The sequence below is a fragment of the Papaver somniferum genome, chromosome 7, assembly GCF_003573695.1.
Source record: "Papaver somniferum cultivar HN1 chromosome 7, ASM357369v1, whole genome shotgun sequence".
NCBI classification, from domain to species: Eukaryota; Viridiplantae; Streptophyta; class Magnoliopsida; order Ranunculales; family Papaveraceae; genus Papaver; species Papaver somniferum.
In genome coordinates, this window is record NC_039364.1 from 88,953 (window position 1) to 107,103 (window position 18,151).

The window sequence follows — 18,151 nt, forward strand, 5'->3', positions numbered from 1 at the left end:
CTTAATCATAGCAAGGTATTCGCTCCACATGGCAGCATTCTAGTTTGGGTCTCGAAGGGCATAAAGATAAGAACGGGGAACAGGGGAAATGGGAGAGTTGGATTGGACATGAAGGTTCAGTTTCTGGATGGGGCGGAAAATGCCACGGGAAGCCCTAGTAGTTGGGCGAGTAGGAGCTGGAATGTGTGGGCTGGAAGGGGAGGTTGGAGGGAGTGGGCTGGAAGGGTCGGACAGGACGTTGGTGGGCTGTGGAGAGGGGACCGTGATGGGCTGCATGGTAATGGGATGGGCAAGGGAGGATGGTGGAGAGTGAAGTGTAGTGGGCTGGGAATGACGAGTGGGCCGTCGATGAGGGGGAGTATACAGCTGTGGCTGTGGGTTTGGGACGAGTGGGCCGTCAACAGGAGCAGAGATGGAAGGAGACGGTTGAACAGTAGGAGAGGCTACAGGAGGGGGATATGTGGAGGAGTCTAGGAAAGAGTAAAGAGGATGGATTGGTGGGTCTTGAGAAGGAGAAGAGTCTAGATGAGAGGAACTTGAAAAAGGGAAGATGTTTTCATCAAATGGGACATGTCTTGAAGTGATGAATTTGTTTGTGGAAATGTCAAGACAACGATAACCACGATGATTAGATGGAAAACCAAGAAAAACACACCTAGTGGAACAAGGAGCAAGTTTGTGTGGTGTTGTGGAAGAAAGATTAGGGTAGCAAAGACAACCAAAGATGCGAAGATGATCATATGTGGGTTGGCGTCTATATAAGACGGACACCGGTGATTGGAAATGGAGAATTTTAGTGGGAAGAATGTTGTGTAAGTAGACGGCCATAAGAAGAGTATAAACCCAATATTTAGGAGGAACGGAGGCATGTGTCATTAGAGTACGGGTGATATCATTGATTCGGCGAATCATGCGTTCCGCCTTACCATTTTGAGAGGATGTATGAGGACAAGAGAAACGAAATACTAAGCCGTTTTGACTAGCAAAATTGTGAAAAGAGGAATTGTCAAATTCGCGACCCTTGTCGCATTGGAATGACTTAATTTGGCGTTCAAATTGAATTTGAACAAAAGAACGGAATTCCAAAAATTTGGTGAAGACTTGGGATTTTAGTTTTAGTGGAAAAACCCATAGATAATTAGTGAAATCATCCAAGAAGAGAAGATAATAACGAAACCCCGTGTCTAAATTCAACGGAGATGTCTATAAATCACTATGAATAATATCAAAAGGAGCAATAGTGGCATAATGAGAGTCATAAAAGGGAAGACGAACATGTTTGCTAATTTGACAAGAATGACAAAGATTGGGGGAATGATTCTTATTACCGGAATGCTGCTGCCATTACCCACTAAGATAGACCGCACATTGCTCGAAGGAAAAACATTATGTAAGTTACCTGGATCCGAGGTGATGTGGGAGGTTGCGCCATTGTCCATATAGAAGTCATCATCCGGCGCTCGAATGCTCATAGAGCTGTATGCTTCGGCAATATCCGATGGTTGAAGGTATTCCGTGGTAGGAGTGACGTAGGCTTGTGGGGAACGGGCTGTCGAGGTGCTGCGACCGCGACCACGACCACGCCCACGGAAATGACGACCACGGCCACGACCAGAGATAGAATGCCGATGACTCCAGTAAGGTACAGCAGAGTATGGGCTTGGTGAAGACGTCCATTGGGGAGCCCAGTTGGGTGCGTTGGGGTAGTGATGTCGTGGGCCTGGTGGGGTGGGCAGGAGAGCAGCTTGGTGGCCCAGCAGAGGACTGTGCTCAGAACGATGATGGACAGACGCGGATCGAAATCTGTTGGAGGCGGAAGAAGAAACAGCAGGTGGAAGGCGAGGGTTGTTGGCAGCTGCAAGGGCAGTATGGGAGCTGGAGTTTGATTGATGTTCACGTCGAATCTCCTCAGTGCGCAATTGAGAGCGAGCAGTGTCAAACGATGGCATCGATTGTTGAATGAAGGAGGCAACAGTATTGTATTCCTTCGGAAGTCCATTAACAAGTTGTATAACCAAACGTTTTTCATCCATTGGAAAATCAAGGTCACTTGGTCGATTGGAAAGTGCCTGTAGCTTATCACAATAATCATCAACATTGTTACAATCAACAAATCTTAGATTTACGAACTTACTTTCCAGGTTGGCGGCACCGTTTCCTTTGTTGTCTCGAAAAAGACTTTTAAGATGATTCCATAACTCTTTCCCAGTTTTACCAGTTATGAGAACAGTAAGCATCAAATCTTTGGCCATGGTGGAGAACATCCATTGACGACAAAGGGCATCAAGTTGTAGTACGGTGGCAGCATCAAGATCTGGTGGTGGAGTGGAATCATCAATAAGAACAAGGAGGTTGTGTGCTTGAAGATGAAGTTGGAATAGGAAAACCCATGACGAATATTGGTCTTGTTTGATATCCAAAGTAATAGGGATTAAAACTTTGATGTTAGAAACGGCGGATGTAAGGATTTTTTGTCACTTGCCATGGATGATTATCGGTGATTTAGAGGAAGAAGAAGATGGATCGTGATACCATGTCGGATGGTAATCAAACCTTGATATTATTATTCCATAAACTCATATAAATAGAGTTTGAGTATTACAGGAAATATCGTATTCTCTCATAATATTATGGTAACTAAATATCTCTCAATATATTGTCTATTACTAACTCTATTTCCAATTCCTCAATTCTTTCTGACCCATTTCATCTCTTCAAATCAAATCAGTTTCTTCACTGTTTCCACGAAAACCATCAACCGTAACACAACCAATCTCACAGACACAAAAAGTCTTGAACCTAGATTGGCTGCCGACAAGCCCTTGGTGACGGCTTTGAATTGCAGCGACAAGTCGGAACTTCCACCTGATAATTCAGATTAAAAAGAAAAAGGAAATGATTTTTTTTATAAATATAACCCTATTATCGGATATCGGTTAGTAAAACACCGGATAGACCTTAATCCGAATATCCGATATCCCATAAAATCGTATAGAAAATCAAACAATCCGAAATAGATCCATTAACTATAAAGTTACCCTGCAACTTTGTACCGTAATTCACACTCCAAAAATCCATATCGGATTTATGCAGTGGCGGTGGGACCCCTATTTTTTCCTGCAACTAGGGTTCTTAATTTAATATAAAATCCCTTTTCGCAGGGTAAAATCCAAGTCGAGTTAAACCTTGAATTTTATACCTTTCCAATTTCTCAACCTCGTTCTAAACCTCTGTATGTCATGGAGATGAAGTTGTTACCACGGCATCAGAATTATTTCAATATCAATACTATACTATCACTAGTATCCAGCCTTACTCTCATCATTTCTTATATGCCCATAGATGTTAATTGCCTTGCTGCGATCAAGAATGATAACAAATCAAGTGATCGATTAGCGCTAGTTGCATCAACAGAAAAACAAATTTTCGAACTTCCCTCTTTATCAATTGGTCTAGACTTAGGGACTAACTCATTGACTGGTGCACTTCCTAGCGAAGTTGGTAAACTGAAAAACCTTGGGGAGTTGCTCCTAGACAGGAACAAATTATCTGGTAAAATTCCGAGCACTATAGGCGAGTGTATAGGCTTAAAATATCTAAATTTAGAGAGTAACTTCTTCCAAGGAAACATTCCTCCATCTTTGATTTTCTTAAAAGGTCTTGATGAATTAAGTCTTTCCCATAATAACTTGTCTGGTACAATACCAAAAGGGTTTGAAAATCTTACGCTCAGTGGATTAGATATATCTTAGAATAATCTAGAGGGAGCGGTACCAAAGGATGGAGTGTTCAAGAACATAAATGCAGTTTCAGTTGATGGAAGTAGTAGGCTCTGTGATGGTATATCTGACCTAAAGCTAAGGAATTGCTCTGTTCCAATAAATCCCAATATGGAGTGGAACCAAAAGAAATCAAAGTCTGTCAAAGCTATAATAATCTGCATATTTATTGCGGTTGTGTTTTTAACTTTGATTGTTTTTTCTCTCTATATGTATTGGCGAAGGAAGTCAAAAACCAAACTTCCTTCAACAGCTTTAGACGTGGGTATACGGTTCAAAGGAATTTCTTACAATGAGCTTCTTAAAGCTACCAATGGATTTAACCGTTCTACCAATTTTCTTGGTATGGGAAGTTTTGGTTCGGTGTCCAAGGGAATTCTTCAACAAGATGAATCAAAACCTGTTGCAGTGAAAGTTCTACACCTTCAACAAAGAGGTGCAACCAAAAGTTTCATGGCTGAATGTAATGCTCTAAGGAAACTTAGACACAGAAACTTGCTTAAGATCATTACTTGTTGTTCAAGTACTGATTTTCAAGGTAATCCTTTCAAAGCTCTAGTTTTTGAGTTCATGGTTAATGGGAGTTTAGAGAATTGGCTGCACCCGTCTGTAAGTGATACAAACAGCGCCAGTCAGCTGCAAGAAAAGAATTTGGACCTGGAAAGAAGATTGAGCATCGCAGTCGATATTGCTTTTGCATTAAATTATCTTCACCATGATTCTCAATCGCCCATTGTGCATTGTGATGTGAAGCCAAGTAATGTCCTTCTCGATGATGATTTTGTTGCACATGTGGGTGATTTTGGCCTGACTAAGTTCCTATCTATTAATTCAAGTTCCTCTCGGCAGTTGACCGAACAAGATGCAAGCTCAGTTGCAATAATGGGCTCCATTGGTTATGTTTCTCCAGGTAATAAAAAAAACTTGTTAGCAATTGTTATACTTCAAATAGAATCAACTGATTTGAGTGCTTGAGGTTTAATATTTTTTATGGTTTTTGCAGAATATGGAATGGGTGGCGAAGCGTCAATCCAAGGTGATATGTATAGCTTTGGGATTCTTTTGCTAGAGATGTTTACAGGAAAGAGACCAACGGATGACATGTTTAAGGATGGTCTAACCATTCATGACTTCTGTAAGATGCATGAGTTACCAGAGCGTGTTGAAGAGGTTATCGATTCACGTTTGTTGTTAGAATTAATAGAAGATCATAATGATGCTGAAATTACCAATAACAATATTCTAAGGAACGAAAGAAGAATCGTATGTAGAGATAGAATGAGGCAAATCTTGGCTTCCATAATTCAGATTGGAGTAAAATGTTCTTTTTCTGCTTTTTATATTCTGCTTTTTATTATTTCTATTACAAATAATAAAACGATGTACTTTTTCTGTTCTAGACATAATTTTTGAAATTTGAGCAAATTACCATAAAGAAAGCATAATACATTATACAACCATATTTTGATTTATTCATCAATTAATTTTCCTTTGCAACTGATAAAAAAATGTACACCCTCATTTTCATGAAAAATGATACTTTTATATTAGGCCCAATTATCTTTGATGGGCCCTGTCCACCGTGACAGCGCTGTTCTAGTATTTCATGGTGAAAATTTCGAGGCTTTTTGTATTTAAAGGTAATTTGCTCTTTAAATACACAAATTTCAAAATTTAACACTATTTAACCACAAGTTTGTTTACCTTTATACTTTTTTTGGCATAGTTGAAATAGCTCCTGATTTATATGAACTCCAGGTAAATATTTTCTTTAACACAGTCCTAAAAACTCCCGATTTAAATGAAAATTCATCTTAGTTTTAATCAACTTTAGCTACCGATTATGTCTTAAGATGACATCATAAACTGAATTTCATTCATGTTAAAATAAATTGAATAAAAAAAGGAGAAAAAAGAAGAACGATCTTTTGGGGACCATGATTTGATTAGGTCATTTTTCCTATACTTATAAGGGTTGTCATATTGTTAGGAAAATACTAATTTAACGCTAATCCTAATTTGAATTATAACTAATCTAATAACCACCTAAACCTAATCATATATATCTAATCTAAATAAATCATTAACCATAATAAAAAAAATATGAGAAAGATGAGATGCATCGGAAAATTTTAGTTTTGGTAAAAAAAATCTTTTTCTTCTCTCTTTTCGCGACTTTCCTCGTTTGATTGAAAAACCCATCACTTTTAATTCGTTTTTTATTTAAAAAACTGAGTAGAAATCATCAAAATAGGGTTTAAATGGAAGTTACTGTAGAAGAACTTTTCTAAACAAACAAGAAAAAGGATGTTAGGTATTATTCCGCGTCCTGGCTAAAATTAATCCTAAACAAACTGCTCAACCTAACCTAAATACAGTTTAGCATGTAGATATTAAAAATCTACCCACCACGTGTAAGGCTACCAAGAAACGAAATGGTTAAATGTATCTTGCTAAAAAATATTATTACAGAACTGAAAAGTCGAATAAACAGTTAGAAGAACTTTTATGAAAGTAGAAATTACAAAGTGAAATCTATGAAGTCACGAAGCAATCCTAACAAGATAAATGAAAGGCTCAACGAAGAGTATAGTTCGCCTAATTTAGCGAAGAAAGAATGTGAAAGCGAAGTGAACTAATTCACAACGAAGGTAAATTGTTATCCAAGAAGTCGTGACAGTTGTACCGAAAAGTCACCGGGGTTATCGATTAAAGAAAAGGAAATATTTTATCAAAAACATGAGTAACGAAATAAAAGGTAGATTATCGAAGTGAACTGAGTTGTATTCTACTGCAGTTATCGCCTATAAAGGGGAACCTTAGGACATTGTAAAAGGGATCTGATTTTATTTTCTCTGGGATCTTCTTCTTTCTTCACCACCAACATTTTAGATCTAAAGCTCTAGAGAATAACCCATTAATGGAGTTACCTAAATATTTTGTAACCAAATCATTATAGTGAATACCCCAACCCATAGATGTAGATCACATTGATCGAATCAGATAAATTTTGTGTCTCATTTATATTTTTAACACTTTTATTTTCATGTAAAATATGTTTAGATCTTAAAAATCAATATTTGGGTGTGCAATCAATTCCCGGTAATTATATTTTGGCGCTAGAAGGAGGGGTGGGTAAAGGATTTATCCTACCCATACTAGGCAAGACTTGTTGGCCCGAAGAAATTTTATTGGATCTAGATAATGTGTAAATCTTACCATCTCTAAAACTTCAAGGGTAAAAGAGGAAGTTTCAGCCAAAGTCTCATACAACAAATATCGTTAGGAGTTGGGTGAAATACAAATGTACCCCCGTTTTTATAAGCATTTTCAATGTGCCTCCGTTTTTCTGGATTTTACAAATGTACTCCTATTTTGACCGTTTTTTTGAAAAAACAGTTAACCGAGAGTTATCCTCCGTGTCAGCAGTTAAGTCCATTTAAAAAGACTGTTCAGTCCTTTAAATCACCAAGTTCACCAGCAACCTTTTTAACTTAAAACCAATGAACAACTCTAAAAACAAATTAACTTTTTTTCATTATTCAATCTAAATCCAATGTATAACATCATCCACTCCATCTAATCAAAACAAAAATACATAAAACATAGCCTAAAAGTAGAAATCAATTCCAGATATAAAAACACTATAATGGATCAGAATCATCTGATCTTCATCAATGTGTTTGATGCTCTGTTGTTGACCCCTCAAGTAGTGGTGGTAATAGTAATTATTTCAAGTTCTTTGGCATCTTGGGGATCTGTCTACAACCTCAAGTAAACGTTTGATATGTCTAAGCCCTACAAGGAATCTACAGGTCTTGCCAATCACTTCAAGCCAAAGGCGTAATGCTGGTTAGTTTACCTGAAACTTGCGCTTCACTATTGGATTTTCTTATCAAAAGGTAGATGCAAAGTCTGAAGCTTTCCAGTAGTAACACAAAAAAAAAAACATCTGAATTTAGGGAAATAGGTGAATCAAAACATTTGAAAGCATAACCAAATTCCACCATCAAACTGTAACACCCATAGTTTCTGCCTCTCTTCATTATAGCTCCACACAACAGCAATTCAGTCAGTTCACCTGCAATGCTCATTTACTTGCAATTACAGTTGCTTCCATCTCCTTATACCACCTGCAATGATTACTTCAAGCATCACCACTTAGCACATAGCACCATTCTCTGCAATCTGCAGTGCAAACCTCAGTCATAACTCCATGGAAAATAGCAGCACCAACAGTCTCAGCTCAGTAGCAGCTACCACTTCAATAACCTCAGCTCAATTCCTACAGTTCATACCACCAGTACCACTAGCCAAAGGCACAACCTGTAGTATTTGTAAATCAATAAAACTGCCATTTGAATCCCTGAAATAGTATTTGTAACTCACGATCCAAAAAACTTCACCATAATACAGTATAGTTGATCACCACTAATTTCTTCATCTCAATATTGGCATCTGCAGCCACACGAACACCATAAAAGCTAGAGCTAGTTTTTTTCTATAATGTCAGCTAGTAGCTAGCTTCTGTAAACTAAATCAATTAACTTGTTTTGAATAGGACCTGGTTGGTCAATATGTATGGCATGATGATGCGTTCAGTAACTCGAACATGAAAATGTGCAAGTACCAACCACTGAGGACGGTTAGCAACATTCGCACTACCGTGACCTATAACATCCATACAAATGATCAAGGAACCAATTTCACTACATAACCTTTCCATTATTGCATCCTCCAAACTAATTCACTTAAAGAATTAACTACCCGTCACATAAAACCGTCATACACAAATTTCCCCATACAATTTGTTTATAAAACGACTTGACACATAAAAATGTGCTATCCAGTACTAGTTGTCAGCATATGGATGAAAATGTACACCATATAATATATTGATTTACACCATAATGATCTCCCTTTTCAGGAAACGACTAATTTTGCATACTCGCTTCTTCGGCATGACAAAACTCCAAGTTTTCATAATTCAAGATGATTAATCATAAATCCTAGGTGTTCACTAAATACCCAATTCATCAATTCATGGGAATACTGTGAGCTATAACGAAACCCTATCATTACTAAAATGAGTAAAGAAAGCAAGAAGAACTTTACCATCTTTGTTTTCGGACATTTCTCAAACACTTTCTGTGCAATTTGGCTGGTGTTGACCTCGAACCTCCTTAACCTGGATAAACCCCAAAATCAGTTGTTATACAAGACCTTGAAAATGCTCAAAACTGAAATCAACCATTTTTAAGCTTTAATTTACACAAGCGAGGCAAAACCTTTCAATTTTCAAGCTTGAATTTCTAATTTAACTATCAATTTTATCCCAAATGAAAATCAAACTTTAAATTCTGCAGTACCCGTGAAAAAAAAAAATACTTCGAGCACTACAAGAAAAAATCCACCCCGTTACCACCGGCAGCTTAAAGCGAGAACAACCATCAAAAACAGCTACCCAATCATTACACCGCCAAGAACCATCTCGCCGACTGCCATATCATCACAAAAAATTACCAAATAAACAACGCAAACCACGATTCAAATTGATTTGAAATAAACCCCTAAATATTTTATCGATTTTGCTGAGAGAAGAATATGTTGTTCAAAACTAGAGAGTGGAAAGGAAAATAATGGAAGAACGAACATCTCATTCATTCTCCTTCAGTGGCTTCAACTAAGGGACATTACAGTAATCTGTGTATACAAATTCTCATCTCAGTCAACGATATATTAACCACAAATATGGTAAATTGACAAAATTAACAGATTTGGATGGAAAAATGAAAACAGGCGTATATTTATAAATGTGAAAAAAACGGGGGTGCCTTTATCTATTTGGTATAAAAATAGGGATAAATCTATTTATATCTTTCAGGAGTTGTATGAAATCAAATAAGAAAGATACAGAAATGAAAGAAGTGTTCGTGTAAATCAGAAGCTTGGAGAGAGAAATTCTTCAACAAAATGAAATCAGTTGTTGGCACAGGTCTTCCGCAAGACTCTGTGACAGCTCAAGAAGTTGTTGTAGAGACCAAATAGTTTAGTCGGGTCTTTACTATAAATTAGGATCTCAACCAATTTCTGCTCCACAATGTACTCGCACATTTCTATAAATAAGAGTTTAATCTTCACTAAGTTTCTGTGGAAGATATTCACTAACACTATATTCTAGCTTGGTATCAGGCTCTCGATCCAATTCACCTTCCGCAAATATCAAACCCAAACAAAAAAAAAAAAAAAATCGTGAAGAACAAAAACTCTAGCTACACAGAAAGCAATGGCAGATGCAACACATCATCTTCGACAAGTTCAGATACATCATCTTGTCACTCTGAAGCACACTGAAACAAATCACTTATTATGGAAAGCTCAGTTCAAACCTATCTTGAAAGGACATGGGCTAACTGGATTCCTAGATGGCTTTAGAGAGCTGCCAGAACGTACTCTGCCAGACAGTGATGAAATCAATCCTGCCTTCACTGCCTATGAAGCACAAGATGCTTTAATCATTGGTTGGTTGAACTCAACCCTAACCCCAGAAGTTCTCAGTGTTGTCGCAAAACTGGATACTTCGAAAGCCATATGGGATGCACTGGAAACTGAGTTTGCTCCCAAGAACTTTGCTCACCAGATGAATCTCAAAAAGAAACTTCATAACTTATCCAAAGGTAATAAGTCTTTGAAAGCTTATTTGCATGAAACTAAACATTTGTTTGATGATCTTGCAGCAACTGGTTACACAGTTCCTGATAATGAGATGAAGCAATCCATCTGTAATGGATTGAATCATTCATATGATCCAATAGTTACAGTTCTAGGCACTGCTGAAAATATGGACATCCAGACTTTCAAGTCTCATCTGTTTACTTATGAGATGCGTCAAGAACATCAACTATCTCAGGAGTCACACCCCATTGCAAACCTTGTGACTGTGCCTCCAGCATCATCCAGCAGATTCCCACAAAGGTATAATAATCATCCTAGACGACAGCCACCACCAAACAACAAAAATCGCCGTGCTCCTTCTCAGCAACGTGGTCCTTCCCAAGGTGATATTTATTGTCAGATATGTAAGAAAAGGAATCACACAGCAGATCGTTGCTGGTTCAGATATGATCGCAACAATGACAATCGGCACAAGCCTGCTAAAGCTTATGTTGCTTTTCCTGCAGCCCCTAACACCCAGTGGGTCACAGACACGGGTGCGACAAATCATATGACTGCTGATGCTCAAAACTTGTGCATTCCACATGAATACGATGGAACTGACCAAGTAAGAGTTGGTAATGGTAATGCTCTCCATATTGCACATGTTGGTAACACTAAGTTCCAATCTCATTCTCGCAGCTTTGCTTTAAACAATGTTTTACAAGTGCCACAGATCAAAAAGAATCTCCTATCTGTACATCAGTTTTGCAAGGATAACAATGTTTATTTTGAGTTTCACTCTAGTCTGTTTGTTGTGAAGGAAAAAGTGATGGGAGCCACGCTGCTGTCTGGAAGGAATGAGAATGGGTTATATGTGCTGGATCGCCTGGAGAGCATGCAATCATCCATATCTCCATCAACTTTTATCTCTGCAACTATGCCAGTGTGGCATCAACGGCTTGGGCATCCAATGCATAGTACAGTTTCTAGGGTTATCAAACATTTTTCCCTACCAGTTCAAAATAAGAGTTTTGGCTACTGTCGCTCTTGTCATATAAGCAAGAGTAGACGTCTTCCATTTACTTCTAGCACCAATGTTTATGACAATCCTTTACATCTTATTGTTTCTGATATTTAGGTATCCCCAAAAACTGCTCATAATGGATTTCGCTATTTTCTGATATTCATGGATGCATACACTCATTATACATGGATCTTTCCTTTAGTACAACACTCAGCTGTTTTTAATATTTTTGATGTGTTTCAAAAACAAGTAGAAAACCTCACGGGTCATAAAATAAAGATTTTTCAGTCAAACAATGCATTAGAATTCAAGAAACTCACTCCTTATCTAAACAGCTCAGGCATTCAGCATAGATTCTCTTGTCCTCATAAGACGAATAAGACGCAACGATCGAACCAATAAGACGAATCTTCTCTCTATCTCTTTAATTTTGTTATCAAATCTTAGATCCAGTGATTTACAGTGAAGTTTTAAAAAAGTTTTCATAAAACCTTGTCTTGTTTTTCAACAAAAGATCTGATTCTTCAAGGAGACATGATGTAAAATAAGTTTTGATTACGGATTCATATAGGTATTTTTCCTTAGAATAGGTATTTTTCCTTTGAATGAAATCAAAATAATTTCCAGCGACGGTTTTTATTCTTCGTAAGAAAAAAATTAGCTTAAAGCCATTTTAGATAGTTTACTGAATTGGATGATTGCTTGCAGCGAAGACAAAAACTAGACAGCTTCGTCAAGAAATCTTCGCAGCCGTTAGTAGAAAGCTTTGAATTGATCACCAACCTCTGTTGAAATAACAGAAGAATAGAATTAGTTCCATCGAAGAGATTTTGCAGTGGAGAAGCATTGAATGAATGAATTTAATCCCAAATCCCCATTACCAGGATTCGTAGAAAAGCTAAGCAGTCCCAGCTTCTTTGGAGTTAACGAGGAAAGAATCGCGAAATAACGTTTACTGAGAAGCTCAAAACTACATCACAGCTAGGGGTGCACATACCCTATCCATACCCGCCAACCCTACCCTACCCGCCAGTTTTTTAACCGTATCCTACCCTATCTACTATTTGGCGGGTAGGATGGCAGGTAAAGATTTTCTTAACCGCCAGTAAACGGATAGGGTGGCGGGTATAGGCCATATCCTACCCATCCTATCCGTTGTGCAGCCCTAATCACAACTTATCTAGAAATAATACTCGACGAAGGAATCAAACTCATGGACAAGAATCATCTTGCGTCTCGCTTAGAGATCACTAGCAGTATCACCACCATCTCAGAGATAGCAGGCAATCAGCTCGTTTCAACCAACTCCATGCTCAGAATAGGATACACCATCAAGTGAAAAACGAACTTCAAATCAAGAAGAAGTGATCAAGACTCAAGTTACCATAATATCGACGGAGATTAAACAACACAAAAGATCGACGGATATCAGTTAAGTTTCTAAAAATAAAACGGATCTTGTGTAATTTAGGTAGTTTTCTAGATAAGGCAAATATCTAGCTAATTTTTTACTATTCATATTTTAGTTAATTAGGATATATATTCTAGAGAATAAATATATAATATCTTAAATTAATTGTTCATACTCTATAAATAGAGTCTCTCAATGTAATTGTAAAATCATCTCAAAATATCCTGATGATCAATATTATTATTCACTCTACAGGGTTACTTGTGGACGTAGGTCGAGTTGACCGAACCACGTTAAAAATCGTCCCCATTACTATTCCGGTACGTAGATCATTTTATTTCTTCTTGATTATTTATTTTATCATTGATGATTTGATTTTATTCATTTTCTAATATCGATCAAATTCATCTTGAATTTGATCTACATATCAAAATTTAAGACTTCTTCATATTTGGCTTAATTGTCATGCTAGCCTTTTCCTGCAGTAAGATTACTTCCTTACAGTTTAATTTCTTCTAATCATATATCATCAAATAGAAATGCATAAATTAACTAACTAAATATGCATCAATTTGTGATTTATTTTGAATATACCTGTTAGGAATGATACTTGCGGGGGATCAGAAAGTAATAGATATGTGCCCCAAGGTTAGGTGCATAATTGAGTCCCCAGGACCGCCAAAAGCGTGCCCGAGAATCGACTGCACTAATGGTTCTTACACGCCGTGTTGTGCCTTCCCGACACGCTGTCATGCAGCTTAATTAGTAGGACATTGGTCGTCTTCATACGGTACATGTATTTTGTAATGCAAAATATGGTGTGGATGGTATTGTATTTTCTCCGTTCTCCTTGAGCTTGCGTATATTGTTGTTTATTTAGTATTATCATAGTTTACGTACGTACCTCATCAAGAACATCATCAAGAGAGAGATGTCTTGAAATTTAAATTTAAATCTAATAATAAATCAGAAATTGACGTTATCAAAACGTGTTGACGCATGCCAAAAAAACATTAAAGAAAAGAAACAACTACACGAAGAATGGAGAAGATCAGAACGAAGACTTTGTTATTCAATAGTTTGTGATTGAATTATATATATAGAGAGAGATCGGTTAGCAATGCTCATCATCATTCTCATCAATACCGAAGTTATTGATAAAAAAATATCCGTAGGTAGTAATAGTACTACTATCAAAGAAGAAGAAATACATTCACTGAATCATGGCCACAATCAGTATGTTCCTCCGTTTCTTTTTATTTGTGTTGATTTTCATGCCAGCGTCCTCCTCGAGCAGTAAGTCTACTTTCCTATTGCCCACCAGAACCTTTTAATGATAAGAGATTACGTTCATATTTAATTACGCACGCATGTTCAATTATAAGTGGGTTTTTTTTTTTTTTTTTTTTGCTAAGTCCATTTTAACTCCTTTTTTCCACAAATTAAACCCGCGATACAGCCAAGCTCCGTCCTTAGTTGTAAATTAAGACAATTTTTTATTAGTAATTATCAGACTAATTGAATGTATTCATGGATCTATGACCAGGGCTGGTATTTGAGGAGGATCACGAAGTTAACTGCCCAAAAATGTTATCTGCAAAGGTATTATGTGCGTCCCACCAGTAGATGGGTGCCCAGAAATTAGATGCAGTTATGGTCAATACAAGCCTTCATGCTGTGGCTGCCAAACATGTTGTCCTGCACCTTAGATTACCTATTAAATTCTCGTCCAACAACATGTCATATCGCTAATTCTTGCATAATATGTAACGCATTTATAACCTGAGACGGGGTTCATATTAAACAAATTGTAATGATATTCACTTATGTGTTAATGTTTGGGTTAGGGATGGTCGTGAAAATCAATCGACTTCACTTTTTCATCGTTAAGTGGACGTTACAACAACCACTACAACCAGAAAAACTGGACACCTGAATATCTCTCGGCCGATCTGATTTTTTCCTCTATCCAAGTCATGAACATCTTGTGTCTGTTGTCATATGACATCCACATATCCAAGTCATGAACATCTTGTGTCTGTTGTCATATGACATCCACATATGTGGACCTCCCATAACAGATAGAAAGCTGTAATTAACAAGTCAAGATTAGACAACTGTCGAATTCCATCGGTTCATGTGTTTAAAATGATCCATTTGTGTGACATTTCACTGGCGGCAGTCTGCATGACACATGCAAGGCTTGTTTTTCCTTCGTCAAAATTTTATCTCATTATTCCTTATTAAGATTTTAACGAGGTATTATGTACGTGTTCAATATTATTTTATGTAATTTTAGAGTTTTTTTATTTGTGTTTTCCTAATATGTTCGTAAAGATTTTGGCATAGCGGTTATCAAGGGAGGGTTATAAACAAATATTAACTTATTAAGATGTCCTTATTTTTAATAGTAAATTTTTTTCTATCCCTACAAATAGATCCTTGTGACACACATATTATAAATTGAATTCTCTCTTTCATCTCTATCTCTATTTTGTATCTTCTTTTCCATTTTCTAGTTTTACAATGTAATTAAAAATTTAAAAGTATCTTTTAAAAAAATAAAAAAATAATAACTGTCAAATGGATTATTTATGTACTATTTTTTAATTTCAATTTTTTCCCAACACCCTTCATTAATTCCTTGGTTTCTCCTGGTGGGGACCCACCAGATTATTCTCGGGATATTTGTAGAGTAGTTTAGACTCATGTTCCGCTTCGGTAATCAGGACTCACGAAGAGCCATATGGTTTTGTGATTTTTGTACTCTAATTATTTGCATCTAATAAATGAAGATTTCTGTTTTTAATTATTATTTATTTTTTTCAAAAAGGAAAGAAAAAAAGAAAAAATGATTAGTTGACCACGTGAAGTTTCCGCTTTCAAAAATTGAAACCGATCGTGATCCCAGTGTTAAAATCGTTCTCTTATCTACCGTTGGATCTCTCATGAGATCTTTCTCGGGATAAATCCCGATCCTAGAATCACCCATAATGTAAAAAGGCAGCTGGCATCGAATTTTTAGTAAACTACTAATTAATTACGTGAAGATTAGATGCTCTGCAGGTATTTTATTAGTTCAACGGTTAAATGGCATTGCACATTACGACAAACTGTAAACTAGATTACTGTTGACGCGATGAAAAGGGTCGATTAAAGAAAAATAAAACATCGTTGATTGTATAACGTGTTATTGATTTTTTTTTTTTTTCCTTCCGTTTTAGAAAAATAATATTTTATTTTTATTTTTCAATTTGATATATTTTTAGCTACAAATGAAGAGGTAAAAGTATCATATTTGTTGATACATAGGAAATTTTTATTATCGAACATATAATGTATATTAAAATGTAAAAATTTAAAATCGTTATCAAAAGAGCTTTCCAAATATACAAAATTCACAACGTATCATTTGAAAATATGAAAAATATGAAGATTTAAAATATTTATTTTCATTTTTATGAAAATGGCAATTTTGTAAATAAATAATTTCAAATATTATCATTTTAAAGTCCTTATTTATTTAAGCATTTTAGTCCCTATTGAGATTTATTAACCAAATGATCCTGTACTTGTAAGCATTTTAGTTCTTATTGCTTGTATTAAAGAGGGGGAGATAAACATTTCCGATTTTTTCGAAAAAAATCTAAATTTGGTATTATTGTTTGTACTCATTCTGTAAATCTTTTTAATTTTCAACGATACAAAATTTGTAAAATTACAAGATTTTTAGATATGCTATATTCAAGTTTGCTTGTCAATTACATCCCTGAAAAGATAGGACACACAAGGAGTTAGAGTAATTGGTCAGTATTTATCAAATGCAGGGGTATTTTTGACATTTCAAATGTTACAGTTGAATTGAAATCTTTTTATTAAATTGGACATTTTTCTTATGCTTCATTTTACAAAAAAGTGGTCATTTTTCTCTTATAACTAAATCTCTTTCCACTTGAACTTGAAGATTAACTTCATGAAATTCCTTTAAAGCTTTCACACCCTTGGGAAAGACATTATCCTTCTCAGTAATAAAAGTTATTTTTCGCCTCCAAAACCTTAATCCTCTTTTTGGCTTCACGATAGCGACGCCTAAAGCTATTACTAATAGATAACATGCTCTGTGCTCAACTTTAAGAATTTTACATTTTGACCTTCAGTTCCACCGCATTAAGAGCTTCTATGTCAACATCAACAATGTTATTTAGGGAGGAATTAAGATGCTCTAGAAAAATATCATCATCAGCGGGATAATGATCTACCTCGTCAGTTAAGTTCTAAATTTCTGCAAGCACAGACAATGAAAAGAAGGCGAAAATGACGCATCAACATAAAATCAGAAGCAACACAGAATTACGCACCAATAAATTGATTATTCCTCTTACGAAGCCAGTGACATCATTTGCATAAGTAGAGACCTCGGCTTTGAGTTTGAGATTTTCAGCCTCAAGAGAATGAAGTTTCCTTTGAAGATCTGAACTGACGTCTTGTGACATACGAGCATTCCGCGTAAATATGAATTGAATGTTAAAATACAAAACATAAAAGCACCCATAAATTATGCGCAAAAATATAAAAATTACCAAAGAACCGAGTGCGAAATGAAAACTTGGACTCAACACAGAGGGAACTCCTTGAAGGGACTCATGGCTCAAAGAAGGAGCGTCACAAATCTTTGCAACCCTCTCACATGTACGAGTTAGTGCATCATTACCAATAACAGACATAGAGTCAGAGAAGATACTGGATAATTTCCCCATAAAAGATGTAGACAAAAAGTCGTCTGGAGAATGAATTTCATCATCACAAGAATTAGAGTCTGAAGGAGAGAGAGAAGAATCCTTTCACTTCTTAGAAGGATTCTCGGAAGTGGACTTAGAGACGGTTTTCTAACTCTTACCCTTAGAAGGAAGAGCATCATTTTTAGAACCCTCGGCGTCTCCAGCCTACACATACGTGCATAATGAAAGATAAGAAACAGAGACAACATTATTGTTAAAATCAAATAAGGAGTATTTCTTACTTCGTTATTGCGCGAAATTGACGCTTAAGACAAATTTTTACTAGCCTTCTTCCTTTGCTTTGCCACCTGAAGCCAAAAGAGATAATAAGGGAAGTGAAGGACAAAAGAAGAAAATCAGGTAGAAAAAATAAAGTTAAAAGAAAACATACCACATTTCTTTCCTCGAGCCTTACAAATTACTAAGGTTTGTAAGCAGCAAATCTTTCAAGAGGAGGGAGATAAGACCCATCAACGCCATTGCCAATAATATAAGGGCCTTC

General features: G+C 36.3%; 2 protein-coding genes and 1 long non-coding RNA gene across 3 annotated transcripts; 2 read left to right on the top strand and 1 right to left on the bottom strand.

Moving 5' to 3' along the window:
- Positions 1-1,190: 1,190 nt before the first annotated feature.
- On the bottom strand, positions 1,191-2,252 carry LOC113300474. The gene has a single exon (XM_026549678.1). It carries the CDS (start codon positions 2,250-2,252, stop codon positions 1,191-1,193), a length of 1,062 nt encoding a protein of 353 aa, XP_026405463.1.
- A 987-nt stretch (positions 2,253-3,239) lies between these two features.
- On the top strand, positions 3,240-5,185 carry LOC113300475 (probable LRR receptor-like serine/threonine-protein kinase At3g47570). Its single transcript, XM_026549680.1, has 4 exons — positions 3,240-3,552; positions 3,763-4,689; positions 4,783-5,042; positions 5,180-5,185. Exons 1-4 carry the CDS (start codon positions 3,240-3,242, stop codon positions 5,183-5,185), a joined length of 1,506 nt encoding a protein of 501 aa, XP_026405465.1.
- Positions 5,186-13,988: 8,803 nt separating this feature from the next.
- Positions 13,989-15,180, top strand: LOC113293101. The gene is made up of 2 exons (XR_003332045.1): positions 13,989-14,167; positions 14,418-15,180. It is a non-coding gene; the product is annotated as an uncharacterized LOC113293101 (long non-coding RNA).
- Positions 15,181-18,151: the final 2,971 nt, after the last annotated feature.

Coding starts and splice junctions, on each gene's coding strand:
- LOC113300475 (XM_026549680.1), top strand. CDS start 3,240: ATGGAGATGAAGTTGTTACCACGGCATCAGAATTATTTCAATATCAAT. Junction 3,553..3,762: donor AGACAGGAACAAATTATCTG/GTAAAATTCCGA, acceptor AGAATAATCTAG/AGGGAGCGGTACCAAAGGAT. Junction 4,690..4,782: donor CATTGGTTATGTTTCTCCAG/GTAATAAAAAAA, acceptor TGGTTTTTGCAG/AATATGGAATGGGTGGCGAA.
- LOC113300474 (XM_026549678.1), bottom strand. CDS start 2,252: ATGGCCAAAGATTTGATGCTTACTGTTCTCATAACTGGTAAAACTGGG.